The sequence below is a fragment of the Oryza glaberrima genome, chromosome 2 (assembly GCF_000147395.1).
Source record: "Oryza glaberrima chromosome 2, OglaRS2, whole genome shotgun sequence".
Classification (NCBI taxonomy): domain Eukaryota; kingdom Viridiplantae; phylum Streptophyta; class Magnoliopsida; order Poales; family Poaceae; genus Oryza; species Oryza glaberrima.
Window position 1 is genome coordinate 17,482,627 of NC_068327.1, and position 14,763 is coordinate 17,497,389.

Below are 14,763 nucleotides of genomic sequence, written 5' to 3' on the forward strand. Positions count from 1 at the left end.
CTCATATATCTCGCTATTTGACCGCCTCTTTGTTACTTTTTCCATTTCACAATATAAGTCATTATAACATTTCCCACATTCATTATAACATGCCCCCATCCTTCTCAAAATAGTTTGTGGCAGTGGATCGACACTTCCATTTTTTTCTTGGTAGTGGATTGGACATCGGACCTACCGGTACTACATACTCTCTGGTTTGTAATACTTTCTCCACTCCATTTCATATTATAAGATATCTTTATTTTTTTAAGTCTATTTTTTAAGTTTAATATATTTATATAGAAATATAGCAATATCTATAACACCAAAATAGTATCACTAAATCTAATTTTGAGAATATTTTATAGTGTATTTGTTTTATATTAAAAATGTTGTTACGTTTTCATACAAACTTGATTAGAATTACATAAGTTTGATTTAGGAAATACTAATCCCCTTTATAATATAAAACGGAGGAGCACTGGTCGGCTTAAATATACACCAATATCTTACATTTTAGATGGAGGTAATATAATTTATTTTATTTGGACTTAAAACATTAGAGTAACACTTTTTCATATTTAAATGAAATAAAACATTTAAACATATGTCCAAAGAACAACAGCGTAATCTATTAAAAAAATTAGGAGTGGGTAGATATGTTATACACACTCTTTTTGGCTTCACACACACACTCGGACACTCATCTCCAATCTTGAGCACACAGCCACACACACACCATATCGCTCAAGTTCCAATGGAGGTACAGGAACTAGTACCGTCGCCATGGCCGTCGTCCTCGTCCTTCCTCGTGCTCGTGCTGGCCACCTTGCTCTTTGTCGCCGCCTTCCTCCGGCGGCGACAGGGAGCGCGGCGCAAGTACAACATCCCGCCGGGGCCTCGCCCATGGCCGGTGATCGGCAACCTGAACCTGATCGGCGCCCTCCCGCACCGCTCCATCCGCGACCTCTCCCGGCGGTACGGCCCGCTCATGTCCCTCCGGTTCGGCTCCTTCCCCGTCGTCGTGGGCTCGTCGGTGGACATGGCCAGGTACTTCCTGAGGGCCAACGACCTGGCGTTCCTGGACCGGCCGAGGACGGCCGCCGGCAGGTACACCGTGTACAACTACGCCGGCGTGCTGTGGTCGCACTACGGCGAGTACTGGCGCCAGGCCCGCCGGCTGTGGGTCACGGAGCTCCTCAGCGCGCGGAGGCTGGCGTCGACGGAGCACGTCCGCGCCGAGGAGGTGCGCTCCATGCTGCGCGGCCTGCGCCGCCGCGCGGGCGCCGGCACCGCCGTGGTGCTCAAGGAGCACATGCTCATGGTGACGCTCAACGTCATCTCGCGCATGGTGTTCGGGAAGAAGTACATCGTCGAGGAGGGGGAGGGTTCGTCGCCAACGACGGCGGAGGAGTTCAGGTTAGGGTTTTAAATCTCCAGCTATAGCTGCCGTTATCTTTGGCTATAATAAGTTTGAGAAGAGCTCTAGCTATTAATTTGCTCTCATTTATAACTTAGCCACTATATATAGCTCTATTTAGCCTGGTCGGTATTGCTGCTGCTATAACTGTTTGAGAAGACTAACTGCTAAATATTTTAGCCCGTTATTCAAAACACTGGTTGGTTCAGGTGGATGATCGAGGAGATCTTCTTCCTCAACGGCGTGTTCAACATCGGCGACATGGTCCCGTGGCTGGGGTGGCTGGACCCGCAGGGGTACATCGGGAGGATGAAGAGGCTGGGCAGCATGTTCGACCGGTTCCTGGAGCACATCCTGGACGAGCACGTCGAGCGGCGGCGGCGAGAGGGCGACGGGTTCGCCGCCAGGGACATGGTCGACCTGCTGCTGCAGTTCGCCGACGATCCCAGCCTTAAGGTTCCCATCCAGCGGGATGGCGTCAAAGCATTCATTCTGGTATAATAACTTGTTTCATTATTAAATATACTTGACGTTTTATATATACTTTTATATATCAAAAACAGAGGAAGTCTATGCTACAACATACTGTTTCAATTCATCCAAGAGAATAAAGCATACGCTGTTCTTTTTTTTTAAAAAAAAGATATTAAGATTGTGGTTAGAAATGGTTGCGTGGTTGGTTGAGATAGGAAGATGATGGAGAAATTAAATTAGGGGAGGTTATGGTTGATTAAGATGGGAGTACGTGCTAGTAAAAGTTTCGTAAGCATGCATCTTGAATAAAAATTTCAAACTCCTAATGTTCTTATATTGTTAGACATATTGAGTACGTGCTAGCTAGTAAAAGCATTGTAAGCATCTGAACATACTTACATCGACCATTAGCAAAACTAGTGAATACTCCGCGTGAGAAAAATGTTTTGGACAGCTCGTAGAAAAGAATTTGAAAATCACAGTAAAAAAACCAATTTATAACTCATATATTCTATTTTTGGTACTGCCTAACTAACATGGGACTAAAAATCCCCCTAAAATCTTTCGTATGTAACTATAATACAATTATAGTGTAATTACATTATAACTAGCATATAATTATAAATATAATTTAGATGCAAATTATATGTGACTATAAAAACAAGTTACTCCAGCTCACTGATAGGGATGGGTGCCTACAAGTTAAAGATCACGGATTCGAATCTTGATGCGTGTAAGTGGTTTTTTTGTTTCTCTTGTCACATGCACGAATCTCAGCTACTCCGTTCTTTTTGAAGCAGAATAAAATCATGTACGTATTTGTATGTCAATGTGGATTGCATGATGGTATTTGTCATGTTGTACTACTATAAATGATAGTACATGGATTCTTGTGATATCCAAATGATGATGTGGCTTAATTATATGCAGGAGCTGATCACGGGCAGCACGGACACAACATCGGTGTCGGTGGAGTGGGCCATGTCGGAGGTCCTGAGGAATCCGTCCGTCCTCGCCAAGGCCACCGACGAGCTGGACCGCGTGGTCGGCCGCCGCCGCCTCGTCGCCGAGGACGACATCCCCAACCTCCCCTACCTCGACGCCGTCGTCAAGGAGAGCATGCGCCTGCACCCCGTCGTGCCGCTCCTCGTCCCGCGCGTCTCCCGCGAGGACGCCTACTCCGTCTCCGGCGCCGGCGACGGCGGCGCCGCCGCTAGCTACGACATCCCGGCAGGCACCCGCGTGCTGGTGAACGTGTGGGCCATCGGGCGCGACCCGGCGGTGTGGGGGGACGCGGCGGAGGAGTTCCGGCCGGAGCGGTTCGCCGGCGGGGAGCACGGTGGCGTGGACGTGAAGGGGCAGGACTTCGAGCTGCTGCCGTTCGGGTCGGGGCGGCGGATGTGCCCGGGGATGGGGCTGGGGCTGAGGATGGTGCAGCTGACGCTGGCGAACCTGCTGCACGGCTTCGCGTGGAGGCTCCCCGGCGGCGTGGCGGCGGCGGAGGAGCTGAGCATGGAGGAGAAGTTCGGGATTTCCGTCTCCCGGTTGGTCCAGCTCAAGGCCATTCCCGAGCCCAAGCTCCCGGCTCACCTCTATGATGAATAATTTGATGATGATATGGCAGTATATATGCTCGTATATGCTCTCTCTCTCTCTGAGTTCATAGTTATATTTTGGAGGAGCCTATGCGTCGGATGACTGATGGAGGAGGAAGAAATCGGACGCTGAGATCAGCATGAGGCATACGTGCAAAATCACTTAAAATTATTTATCTTAAATTATTTATCCAAATCATAATCCGATTACACCATTAAATTCTTTGCAGTTAAATCCTTAAAACAAGACCACACATGCATATATTCCGATGAAAAAATTTTTAGCTTATTATAGAATTATTTTTAAATGTTGCACGATTTTTCACCACGTATATTGGAATTGTTTCACAAAAGTCGTGTTTAGTTCCAAAGTTTCTTTTCAAACTTTCAACTTTTCCATCACATCAAAACTTCCTACACACACAAACTTCTAATTTTTCCATCACATCGTTCCAATTTCAACCAAACTTCCAATTTTGGTGTGAACTAAACACAGCCTAAGTAGATCGAAAATGTTTTAATCGTTTAAATCGGACGTTGTTTCACCTTATATAAAAACAATGTTTCAGCAAATAGCGAAAGAATGTTCCAGTTCACTGCAACATTTGATCCGGACATAGTGAAATATTATAAGTACACTAAGTGATACATTTTTGGTGGAACAAAAAATGAAACGAATTCTCTTAATAGAGAGTTTCCAAAATATGTGGGTGATTTGTTGCAAAAGAATATTTTAATTCATTGCAACATTAGATCTATACATAGTGAAACATTGTGATTACACTAGGTGAAAAATTTTTGGTGGAACAAAAAAATGAAACGAATTCTCTTAATAGAGGGTTTCCAAAATATGTGAGTGATTTGTTGAAAAAAAATGTTTCAATTCATTGCAACATTATACCTATATATAGTAAAACATTGTGAGTACACTAGGTAAAACATTTTTAATGGAGACACGTGGTAGGTGTGGGTAGGACACATGGTGGGGCACGTGCGCGTCGGGGAGGGGGAAGCGCCCGATTTTTCCCCTTCCCGGGCGACCGAGCGCCGGCAATTTTGTTATATTTTACTACAGGAGTACTTGTTTATTTATCGATCTATACACTCATATGATAAACTTGCATCTACATGTACGTACGTGGATGAAAGACATAGTACAATGAAAAATGATTTTTTAGTGCACCTTTAGATGGTCCTGGGCCGTCTACTTGATTAGATCCAAAGGATCGGATTCAAATCTACTTAGTACCAGCGATATAATTTGTGGACAGGTAAATTAGGAAAAAATTTGCATGTCATTTAATAAGTAAATTAGTTGGTTCTCCCTGGCGCTCCTCCCCATTGCCCTCCCCTTCCTTCTCCCACGCCCCTCTTCTCCCCTGCCGCATGCGCTCCCTCCCCCATGTGCATTCATAGAAATGGAACCCCTCCTCCGGGTACGCGTTTTGACGCACTCATTTAATCGTGTTCACCATCAAAGCTCGTCATTGCCGTTTCTATCTGCTAGGACCACATCGTTGTCGGTCACGTTTCCGATATCCTAGTTTTCTTCGTTACCAACCATCACCATCTATGGATGAGTCACATTGTGCAACACATCTGGCCACCTTCCTCACCGTTATTTGGTCACCAGAGCACCGGCACCCATTTTCCCTTCTCTTATATTTCTCGTTTCAGATAGGGAAGACGATGAACTGTGTTAGTTATTTTTTCTCCCTCTTTCGTTCTTTTTGCACATTCAATGTAAACAGAACCCCCTTATCGGGAACGCGTTTTGGCATACTCATCCGCGGTCGTGTTCACAACCAAAGCTCACTGTTGTTATTTCTCTCTCTATCGGGGTCACGTCGTTTGCCGGTCGTGTTCATGTCATTATGGTTTTCTTCGTTGCCAACTTGTGTCATCTATGGATGAGTCACATCGTGGGACACGTCCTACCACCTTCCTCACCGCCGTTTGGTCGCCAGAGCACTAGAGTCCATCTTCCCTTCTCTTTTGTTTCTCGCCTTTGGCTAGGAAAGATGATGAATAGTGCTTGTTGGGCACTATTTCTTTATGGTCCAATCCAACTGTTATGGTTATGGATATCACATACCTAATAGTAGTTGACTAAGGTCGGTAGGGCCCACCATATACCAAGTCTTATACGGAATCATACCTCGTATATAGAAGGAGTTTCGGATAAGGAATGACAAGTAAAGTTCTATATGAAAACGACAAGGACTACTCGGATTGTATCCATATTGGTCTCCCTAGTTTTACTTGGACAAGGGAACATCCATAGGTATAAATACAAGACCCCCTAAGGGGAGAGGGGACACAACAACAATCAAGATAGACACAGGTCAATACAAGCCAACACACGCCAAGACAAGCCGTCAGATATCGACATCAGAGATAAGCCTAGACAAACCCAATATCGTATCTGTGGAGGCCAACAAGAGGGATCTAGCGCTATCTCTGATCTCGCAAAGTGCGGATTCGAGGAGGAAGTCTACCCTTATTGACTACGAGTTGGTTATCTATGCCGCCAAGTCGACGACATCTAAAAAGGCTATCCCAAATATTGTACTGGTGTGATTATGATGAATAAGAGCAACACCGGCTTCGGCCAACAGGAGTAGGCTATTACCTATCGGATAAGGGGCCTGAACCTATATAAAAATCCTTCTCTCCCTCTCTTTTACCTCAATCTCGCATATACCCTAGTACCAACGATCCCCTACCATCCAAATACTATAGTCGTGATCTCAAACGTCGACAGTGACGTGCCAGGTAGGAGATTTTTTGGTGCTTCAAGGTTTCGACGAGATGGGTTCAAGACATGGATTCTCCAACAACAAGCTACTCGACGACTTCGGCTGTGGGGAGATATAACCCGACCGAAGTATGTCTTCCGACGAGATCGGAACCATCATCATCAACAATTTGATCTATCGAGATCATCCAAGCCTTAAGATACACGGCGTACCTACAAATGTCAAATTATATGATGTCAAATGAGTACGCAACAAGGTAATTGGTAGATTGGTTTGTTAAATTAATCTGCTAATTTTGTAGATACATCCCGCATGTATCTACAAAGGTATGCAATATTATTTTATATGCAATTTGCCATGCTTATTTCTTCATATCAATACAATATTGTCAGATCCATGATTTATTATGTTTACCTAGAGCATGTTTTCTATACAATATCTATTGTGCGAGTGTTTCCAGCGTTAGGCCGACTACGTTTAATGCTGGGGCTCGCTCTATTTTCTTATATATAAATCATGCTTGTTTACGGTTTACATAATGTCTGATATTTAATCTGCTCGTTATATCCTGATAATACTAGAAGATTCATGCAGTTTTTTGAGTACATACTCGATATTCTCTACTATATATCTTGCCTTCTAGACAATATTTTTCAGGAACAATTGAGCACTCGAGTAGGATGTGGTCGAGTACACCCCATTATCGAGAACGTTCTCGAAAAATGCTGAGTTGTTGCACCCAACCTACCAGCAAAGACCGACGACTTATCTCATGTATAGCACCGGCCACGTCCGGACTATTGGAGAATATGTCGTTAACGGATAATCCCTCGCGAACGACGTCGGCTTGATCACCTGACATGATCACGAACGGGCATCCGGATTTGCTGCAAGTTGGGTATGTGAGTCACGCTAGCCACATGACATACACATGTAATCACCAACTCTAGCGCCCCTTCAGGTGATCGAGATACGCCTACACTTGGTCCTCGACTAGTAGATCGTAGCGATCTCTCACCATCTAAAAATTCATCTTCAGGTGATCGAGATATGCCTACACCTGGTCCTCGACCAGTAGATCGTAGCCATCTCTCACCACCTAAAAATTCATCTTCAGGTGATCGAGATACGCCTACACTTGGTCCTCAACTAGTAGATCATAGCGATCTCTCACCACCTAAAAACTCATCTTCAGGTGATCGAGATACGCCAACTCCTAGTCCTCGACCAGTTGGTTACAGCAATCTCTCGACATCTAACGCGACAATCAATATTGTCGTGATAGCGACAACCAAGACCGACTAGATCGTCGTTGTCACCAGGATGACAACGTCCAGAACTAACAACATCAGGACGACAACGGACAAGGTTAACGACATCACACGGCGACGATGAAACTCGATATCCCCAGACTTCTAGAGGGCCCGAGGATGAGGTAGTAGGTCCAGGAGCCAAACCTCCTACTACGATAATTCCTCATTGTCTTCATCGTCATCAGGAGGCAGTTCTCGCAGGTCACAAGAATGTCGTCCATCTATTACTATGGATTTCGTTCAAATGGTCGAGGTACGACTACGACTGGTCCTCGACCAGCAACGTAGCAGTCCTCGTACCACGACTTCGAATGGTCGAGGTATGACTACGATTATTCTTCGATCAGCAACGTAGCGATCCTCACACCACGATTTCCAATAGTCGAGGTACGACTACGACTGGTCCTCGACCAGCAACGTAGCGGTCCTTGTACCACGACTTCGAATGGTCGAGGTACGACTATGACTAGTCTTCGATCAGAAACATAACGATCATCGTACCACGATTTCCAATGGTCGAGGTACGACTACAACTGGTCCTCGACCAACAACGTAGCAGTCCTCGTACCACGACTTCGAATGGTCTAGGTACGATTATGACTGGTGTTCAATCAGCAACGTAGCGGTCCTCGCACCACGATTTCCAATGGTCCAGGTATGACTGCGACTAGTCCTCGACCAGCAACGTAGCGGTCCTCGTACCACGATTTCCAATGGTCGAGGTATGACTACGACTGGTCCTCGACCAGCAACGTAGCGGTCCTCATACCATGACTTTGAATGTTCGAGGTACAACTACGACTGGTCTTCTACCAGCAACGTAGCGATCCTCGCACCACGACTTTTAATGGTTGAGGTACGACTACGACTGGTCTTCTACCAGCAACGTAGCAATCCTTGTACCACAACTTCTAGTGGTTGAGGTACGACTACGACTGGTCTTCCACCAGTAACGTAGCGATTCTCGTACCACGACTTCCAATGGTCGAATTACGACTACGACTGGTCCTCGACCAGCAGTGTAGCAGTTCTCGTACCTCAATTTCTAGTGGTCGAGTTATGACTACAGCTAGTCTTCGACCAGCAGTGTAGCGATTCTCCCACTACCTCTTCGATTTGTTGAGAACAGCTATACATCTGGTCTTTGCCCAGTTTGGTGGTCGTCTCATAATCTACATCAACTTCTGTAAGTGTTTGTATGTGCAATATTTGTCCGACGATCTCCTCTTCTTATATCACCTCGTCTTAAAGGCGGTCCTATTGTCACTTTACGCTATTCTGACAAGCCTCCGAGAAACCTAAGGGAATTTCGGCTGGGGACGCCCAGAGCAAATAAGGTCTTGTTCGATTTTGAGAGTCAAACGACCATGTCAGACCTGTCATGTAAGAGTGCTCAATGGATGCGTATTAACCAAGCTGTGTAATCGGAAATTGACTTTTCCAACTTCACGGCTGGAGGCTAGGATTTGTCAGCTTCAGCATGGTTTGTTATAAGATTTAAGTTGTGTTTGTGCAAAATGGCTTTTCCATAAAAACAGCTGGGGGCTAGGAAGAATACCAAACTCCGTTTGCCGAGGGCAACTCTTCTATTGTCACACACAAATTCAATTTATTTTCAATTTTTTCATACATATTATAACATGTTACCCTTTCAGCGTTCGCTCAAGGGCTATTTCTATTTAATATTCTATTCTGAGTACTGATTTTAGGAAAGTTCTATTCAACACTGTCGAGGACTCCATGTCTCTATGGTCTTACACCGGGATCAACTAAGCGAGTACGGTAAATGTTGACAAGACAAGCCGCCGGATATCGACATCAGAGATAAGTCTAGACAAACCCAATATGGTATCTGCGGAGGCCAACAAGAGGGATCTAGCGCTATCTCTTATCTCACCGAGTGCGGATTCGAGGAGGAAGACTACCCAGTTGTTGACTATGAGTTGGTTATCTATGCAGCCAAGTCAACGACAGCTAAATATTTTATCCCAAATATTGTACTGGTGTGATTATGATGAATAAGAGCAACACCGGCTTCGGCCAACAGGAGTATGGTTATTACCTATCAGATAAGAGGTCCGAACCTGTATAAAAATCCTTGTCTCCCTCTCTTTTACCTCAATCTCGCATATATCCTGGTATCAACGATCCCTATACCATCCAAATACCGTAGTCACGATCTTAAACGTCGACCATTCTCCTGGTCACTCACATAATATTGAAATAATAGGAATATGAATAAAATAGGAAAGTTCTAATTTATGTCAATGAAATGTGTCAGGGTTATGGATACCATATACCTAATAGTAGTTGACTAAATCTCGGCAGGATCAACCACATACCATGTCTTATATGAAAACAACCTTCAGATATAGGAGGAGTTCCGCAGAAGGAAGGATGACTAGAGTTCTACATGGAAACGATAAGGACTACTCAGATTGTATCCATATTGGTTTCCCTAGTTTTACTCGGATAAGGAGACACCTATGGGTATAAATACAAGACTCCCTAGGAGGAGAGAGGACACAAAGCAATAGATCACGGAACAATAGATCAACATACAAGCCAACACATCCACCACAGCCTACAGAGCCGGAGCGCGCAGGAGCCAAGTCGCCGGGAGAACTAGTCGAACCAACTCAACTATGGTCTCGTCGGAATCATCGAGTTCTGCTATTCCCTTTATAATCTGTGGTTTCCATCATATAATCCTATACCAACAGGATGTAGGGCTATTACCTGACAATTCAGGGGCCCGAACCTGTATAAAAATCCTCATCGCAATCTTTTACCTCAGTCTCGCATATATCCTAGTACCAACGATCCCCATGCTATGCAAATACCGGAATCGCGACATCAAACGTTGACAAAATGGGTATCCATTCAAAATTAATGGATCAAATTTTAACTTATGAGCTAAATTAAGTTTTTTTTTATTTCTAGCTAATTTTAGTTGTTTATCCATTTATAGTATTAGTTTTAGCACTATTTGATCCATAAAAATTACCGTAGCTTAAATTTTCCTCTGAAAAATGTTGATTTTGTTTTATAATTTTCATGATATTGATATTTGTAGTTTCATATTGTTGTTTTTATTTTTATATTTCCTTCAACATTTATACCTAATTATGATATATGGTTAATTTAGGATTTTATTTTTTTCAATGAATGTTATTTAGGATTCGTCGTAATACACAGGCATTATATATGCTAGTTTAATAAGTAAATTAGTTGGACAAACGAGACTAAATTAGCGGCTTGTACACCACTTGATGAGGCGGCGGTTAGAATGGACGATGCTTTGGTGGTTCTGCGTAATTGAGATGAAGGCGGCCGTAGTAATATTAAAGGTTGCAACCTTGCCAGCGCCGGGCAGTGGCGCGGTGCCGTGGCGCCTTCAATATGGTGTACCCCTGCGAATAGGATACACTCGCGAATCGCGTTCTCACAGGGATCAATCATGCAGGAGTAGTTGTGACAGAGAAGCCATCTGAATCAGGCAGCAGGAACCAGGCCAATCTACTCGATCGACAGCTCGTACGTCGTACTTGCCCACTCCAAATCCCGTGTTGGCGCCTGCGATTGGCGGTGCAGGGGGAGGGGTGGTGCCGTCGTGCCCGTGCTTGCGCGAGGGGAAGGAGAGCGGTGGCAGATGACGGACAAGGACGTATTTAGTTTCAATTTTTTTTTTCAAACTTCCAACTTTTCCATCACATCAAAACTTTTCTACACAAACAAACTTTCAATTGTTCCGTCATATCGTTCCAATTTCAACCAAACTTTCAATTTTAGCATGAACTAAACACACCCCAAGAGCACATGATTGTGGCAGCAGCCGTCCTCCTTCTTCGTCAAATCACGATGGAATAAATCCGCTTTCACTCCCTTATAAGTGACCCGAATCTAATCCGTGACCCTCAACCGTAAAACCGAACAGAACGATTCCCCAAACTATTGAAACAGATACAATTTAACTCTCTTGACGGTTTTGGATGGCGGTTTCACTGACGTGGCAGTGTTGACCTAGTCTGTGGTGTTGACGTGGCGCTTATGTGGCATTTCAATTAAAAACATATATGTGGGACACGTTTGTCATGCACACACACAAAAAATTATGGGGCCCACTGACATGTGGGCCCACATGTCATCCTCTCTCTCTTCTCCCTCCCCCTCTTTCTCCCTTCTCTCTTTCTTTCTCTTTCTCTCCCCTTCCACCGCCCACTGACATGTGAGCTCCCGCCGGCCGCCACCACTCCGGCTCCCGACGGCGCGGAGGAGCCTCGACGACGAGAACAGGTCAGCGACGCCGAACCTGGTCACCTTCTTCTGCGCCTCGCCCAACGTCTTCAGGAACTCCTCATGCCACCAGAAGCCGCACTCCCCCATGATGGCGCGCAACGTCAGGTCGGTTAGCGTCCCGGTGATCTGCCTGCTCACGTTCAATGCCGGCGGCGGCGGCGATGGCGTCGACAAGGCGGGAGACCTGCTCCTCCCGGGCAGAACGAGCGCACCCGCCGAAGAGTATCCCCACCGTGGCACCGATGGAGTCCCTCACTGTACGCCCAGCCATGGAGATCGAAGCCCCCCGGGCCAGGCGCTAGGAGGAGGCCGAGCTCCATCCTCGACTTTGGCCATGATGGTATGCATGTAGCAACTCCTGCCTTGGGACGAATGCGAGGCATATCATCACCTTCTCGGCATGATTTTTGATGAGCAGGAAGTAATCGAGCTATACAGCTATACACAATTACACATCCTCTTGCTTGCTCGCCTTCTCTTGTGCTGCTACATTGGTGTGTTTGTTGTACTGCTGCTCGACTCCGCCGGCTCCGCTCCATACACCTTGCCGGGGCTGACCCGTGGAACATTGCGGGGGTTGGCCGAGCTGTCGGGCTGGGTTCGTGGACTGCATCCTCGGGGACCGCCACCATCAGGCATGCGGATACGGCGAGGTCGAGGTCTATGGCGATGGGGAAGTCGGCGCCCGCCCGCTGCTGCCGCGTCGGCCATCGCCCGCCGCCGCCGCCGCTCCGACTCCTGCTTGCCGTCACCACCCCGGCCCGCAGACTGCGCTACGAGAGAGAAGGTGAAGAGAAAGGGGAAGATGAAGAGAGAGAAGGGAGAGAGGGAGGGGGAAGAAGAAGAGAGTGTGTGAATGACATGTGGGCTCATATGTCAATGGGGTCCATAATATTTTTTTATGTGAATCACAAGTGGGTCCTATAGATTTTTTTTTTAATTCTAATGCCACGTAAGTGCCATGTGGGATCAAGACTAGGCCAACATCACCACGTCAGCGCCACATCAGCAATACCATCCTCCAAAACCGCCAAGGGAGTCAAATTGCACCGGTTTCAATAGTTTGGGGAGTCGTTCTATCCGGTTTTACGGTTGGGGATCACGGATTAGATTCGGCTCACTTTTAAGGGAGTCAAAGTGGACTTATTCCAATCACGATGGATCGTTATTAATTGGACCTGCAAACTCAGCCTGTTTGGTCCATCATGGAAGCAGAATTACCAAATTACCCTTCCAACTCACTTAAGCAAATAACTAAAATAGCCATCAAAATCAACGGTGATATTTGCTCCTACTACGCTACTGCCACTCCTAGTGGGAGGTACTTAAAAGGCAAAGAAAAAAAAATACGAGAATGCAAATATGCAAGTCCCAACATAAAGTCCCCTGCGTCACTTCCATGAGTGGGGACACACGCCAACCACTACTAAGAAGGCAGCTGGAACCTAGCGCGTAATGGAAGGGCGGACAGCGAAAATCGACTATCTTAATGGGCAGGTCTACAACGCTAACGAAAATTAATTTTTGCAACCGACTCAGTTAAGTTAACTCGTTATAAAAATCAATTTTCACAATAGGTAAGGTTAAGCTGTCCGCTAGTGCTATATATTTCGGAAAAAAGATAATAAAAATTCTAGAAACCATACTCCCTCGGAACCCTAGCTTCATCCCCGTTTCCAAGATCCCAATTCCACATATTAAGTACAAAATGCAAATCAAATTATCTGAGTCATACCTACATGAATCTGGAAAATAAGGGGAAGAACAAATACAGAGAAAAAAAAAAGTCACCCGCATATCTCGCCGGAGCCTAGTTCAATGCACTTGTGCAGCACCATCGAATGGAGGGGTGAGGGGTCGGCGACGGATCTTCAGCTTTTCTAAAACTCCCGTCTACTATAATTCAAGTATAGATAAAAAAAATATAAATAAATATTCAATATATTTTTGTGCTTTGGAATTTCTAACAATTTTTTATGTTCGAGTCTAGCACATCTTCTATTTTATATACTAAAAGTCCATTAAACTTCATAGAAACGCTCTTAAGTAACCACGTGACATTCCTAAAAAACTCCTAGACCGCCACATGTCCTTAATCTCACCATCAATTTTCATTTAAATTGGTGGACCCCCATATTGTAGACCATTAGATTAGATGTGTTTTTTAAAAAAAAGTAGTACTTTCACATCTATACTATGTGGGCCTGACAAAGAAAAAAAAATCCGTGTACGTACGTACGTACATACGGAGAAGAAGCAATGAATCTTATCTCCTGTTCACCGGAATAAAGGAAAACATATATACCGACTTAGATAGAAGTGATTAATAAGTAAAAAATAATAATTAAAATAGGTACGTAGTGCCAAGAAAAAAAATCGATGCTCCATAAAATATGATATTCTACTATTTAAAATAAAATATATTACTCTATAAACTTATGCAAATATACATAGTTAAACTAGATCGTTTGCAATATAAAAATAAAATATCCTATCAATGCTCTTTAAAATCATATATTTAATTTGTGATCTAGTCGGATCCTCTAATTAAATAAACTATTGAGGTCTATGTTCATAAATACATCATAACACATCAGGTCGACATATAATAAATAATGTTATAATAATATTTGAAAAAAAAACAAATTACCCCTTGAACTATTACGTAGACCGAATTACCCCCATAAACCCAAAAACCAGACATCTTTCACCCTCAACTACTAATACCGGACGAATTACCCCCCTCCCCTCCGACTCAACACGGAGTGGTTTTGGTCCTACGTAGCAATCCAGTTAGCATTTTCTTAAAACAAAATGGTGGGACCCATATATCATATCTCTTCCTCACCCCTTCATCATCTCTCTCTTTCTTCTCCCTCCACATCTATCAATCGGCAAGGCTAGGAGCGGCGAGCGGCGGAGGC

At 44.7% G+C, this 14,763-nt stretch overlaps 1 protein-coding gene across 2 annotated transcripts; it reads left to right on the plus strand.

The window, feature by feature from the left end:
* The first annotated feature begins 665 nt into the window (after positions 1 to 665).
* On the plus strand, positions 666 to 3,511 carry LOC127764393 (trimethyltridecatetraene synthase-like). Of its 2 annotated transcripts, none has more exons than XM_052289274.1 (3): positions 666 to 1,398; positions 1,580 to 1,894; positions 2,804 to 3,511. In XM_052289274.1, the coding sequence occupies exons 1-3, from the start codon at positions 766 to 768 to the stop codon at positions 3,476 to 3,478; spliced, it is 1,623 nt and encodes a 540-aa protein (XP_052145234.1). In that variant the 5' UTR covers positions 666 to 765; the 3' UTR covers positions 3,479 to 3,511. The 2 variants fall into 2 exon arrangements, with proteins under 2 accessions (XP_052145234.1, XP_052145233.1); XM_052289273.1 differs by having other exon boundaries at positions 1,609 to 1,894.
* Positions 3,512 to 14,763: the final 11,252 nt, after the last annotated feature.